This window comes from Anarrhichthys ocellatus, unplaced genomic scaffold (genome assembly GCF_004355925.1).
Source record: "Anarrhichthys ocellatus isolate YVR2014 unplaced genomic scaffold, GSC_Weel_1.0 scaffold111, whole genome shotgun sequence".
Taxonomy (NCBI): Eukaryota; Metazoa; Chordata; class Actinopteri; order Perciformes; family Anarhichadidae; genus Anarrhichthys; species Anarrhichthys ocellatus.
The window spans coordinates 42,425-44,617 of NW_022280141.1; the positions used below are offsets into that span (position 1 = coordinate 42,425).

The following is a 2,193-nucleotide window of genomic DNA, read 5'->3' on the forward strand; positions in this document are numbered from 1 at the left end:
CCCCCTCTCCCCGAGGGGGCCCCGGGGGGCCGCACCGGGGGGTAAAAAAAAGGGCCCCCCCCCCCCCCCCCCGCACAAACTGGCCATGTGCCATTTACACATCGGCTATGCATCACACTTTGCCTTCCCTTTGTGTTCATTATGTGTGTAAAGGCTGTCGGGTGTAACATTTTTCTTTGAAGGTCCCAAGAACTACTAGAGCGGCTTGAGTGTCTGTAAATATAGCACGTATATTTCTGACCCATGTTCACTGTGAATTACATGTTCACTACATAACCAAATGTGAAGACAGACGTGATTTGTCCCTCTGGTCTTACCGTAGGTCCCACATGTCCTGAGAAGCCCCTGTCCCCTATAGGCCCCGGGTGTCCGGGCATTCCCTGGAAACCCTGTAAGATACAAATAGACGGATGTGTGGAGCAGAAAGACAAACGTAAAAACATGACATACAGTCAAAGCCGTTTCCTGAGCTCCCGAGCCAATAGTGGTAGAGGAATTATCCATTCCAGTCAGGGGAATCTCTGCTGTTGACACTGTTCCAGCTGGGGGCCACAATACAGACTTCCCAGGTCAGAACACATTGACTACCTTAAAAAGCCCCACCAGTAGGTCGTCACAGCAGACAATACAACAGTGAACAACATAAGCTCCTTGCCAGCAGTAGTGCAAAAGGCAAAGTTTATTGTTGAGTGGAACTGCAATAGCATTGTGTTTATTACATGCCAGGCTGGACGTCGCTCTACAAATCTTTTAAACACATCCTGGGCCCAGTAATGCCGGGTTTTGGGCTGAGGGGGGTGCTAGAGGAAAGCTCAGAACATGACCAAAATGGAAACGGCTCATTCGTTCTCAGTAAATTGTATGTGTCCACATATCCACAGTAGGTTTCATGGCCATTAAGATATTACTTTTTCAAAATTCCGTGTCACGGACCAAAATGTTGGTCACGGTCAAATTCTGACCCCACGGTGACACCAAAGTCAAAATTCTACACACAGTGGCTCTAAAATGAAATCCAGTCTTACCCGGGGTCCAGTGATGCCTGGTCCACCGATGTTTCCTTCGAGCCCCCTAATGCCCTGTGTACAACACACATAGCAGAGAGATGAGGACAAACGAAAAGGGACGGAGGGTCACCGCTGACATGTGGCGTTCTGGGATCAAGCAGCTCACCTGAGGGCCTGGAATCCCCACCTCTCCTTTTGGACCTGGAGGTCCTGGTGAACCCTGCAGAGAAACACAACAGCAAGGTTGGAGAGAGGGCGAGGAGAGGCAGAGGAATGGGTTCAAACACAACAGTACGAGGAAGATTTAAAGTGTTCTCTCTTCTATTTCTGTGTTTTGGTGACTCATTTTAGACTCACCTGGACCCCTGGTCGCCCAGGTTCTCCTTTTCCCCCCCTTGCACCAGGTGGACCCTAAAAAGGAAAATAAGAAAACACAAACATTGTATACAAAACACTAGATTCATGAGTCCATGTTTAATAACACTACATGTTTAAAGCTAAGCAGGTTACTCACCGCTTTACCCTGCATGGCCATGCCTCGAGGCCCCGTGCTGCCCAGGGGTCCAAGACCTCCCTCTAATCCAGACTTTCCTGGAGGACCCACCTCCCCCTGAAACACAGAGAAACTAACTGTAGTCATCGATTTGGAGCTCCAAGGCGTGCCTCCGACCAAACCATGATTTTACTGTTAAATCACCAGATCACACTGGTGATTGTATTGTGATGCTCGGATCGATCTGCAGCAGATGAAAGAAGAATGCATAGCCAATGGAAAGAGGAGAAACTGACATGGAAAGGAGTTTTGGAAAGAGATTTTGTTCACCTCTGCCAACTTAAGCCACAATGTTCTCACCCCTGATACTCCTAAAGACACACCTGTATTTTGTATCTTGTGGATGTTTTTGTGGATGTATTACTTTTCTTTTTCTAGCGTTCCCTACAAACACTAACCAGAGTGCATCTGGTCCTTGTGCATACATGTATGTAACAATTCTGAACTAAACCAATCTAAACTAAACCTGTGTTTGCTGTAGTGCGGGCTTTCCAGCTGAAGGAGCAACACTCGAGTTTCTAAATGTTACTAAGCCTGAAGAAATATTTTCATCTCACCTTTAGGCCTTGCTCTCCCTTCTCACCTTTCTCACCACGAGGACCTGGCTTTCCCTGGGGGGGGGGGGGGGGGGGG

At 48.2% G+C, this 2,193-nt stretch overlaps 1 protein-coding gene across 1 annotated transcript in view; it reads right to left on the minus strand.

Annotated features, from left to right (window-relative positions):
* The window catches only part of slc35h1 (solute carrier family 35 member H1), a 47,602-nt gene that overhangs the window by 3,454 nt on the left and 41,955 nt on the right, over window positions 1–2,193 (minus strand). The window contains exons 40-45 of the mRNA XM_031876561.1: window positions 2,118–2,171; window positions 1,522–1,617; window positions 1,365–1,418; window positions 1,174–1,227; window positions 1,026–1,079; window positions 318–389 (exon numbers count right to left, since the gene is read on the minus strand). Of these exons, the coding sequence (XP_031732421.1) occupies window positions 318–389; window positions 1,026–1,079; window positions 1,174–1,227; window positions 1,365–1,418; window positions 1,522–1,617; window positions 2,118–2,171 (384 nt within the window). The remainder of the gene's footprint in view (window positions 1–317; window positions 390–1,025; window positions 1,080–1,173; window positions 1,228–1,364; window positions 1,419–1,521; window positions 1,618–2,117; window positions 2,172–2,193) is intronic.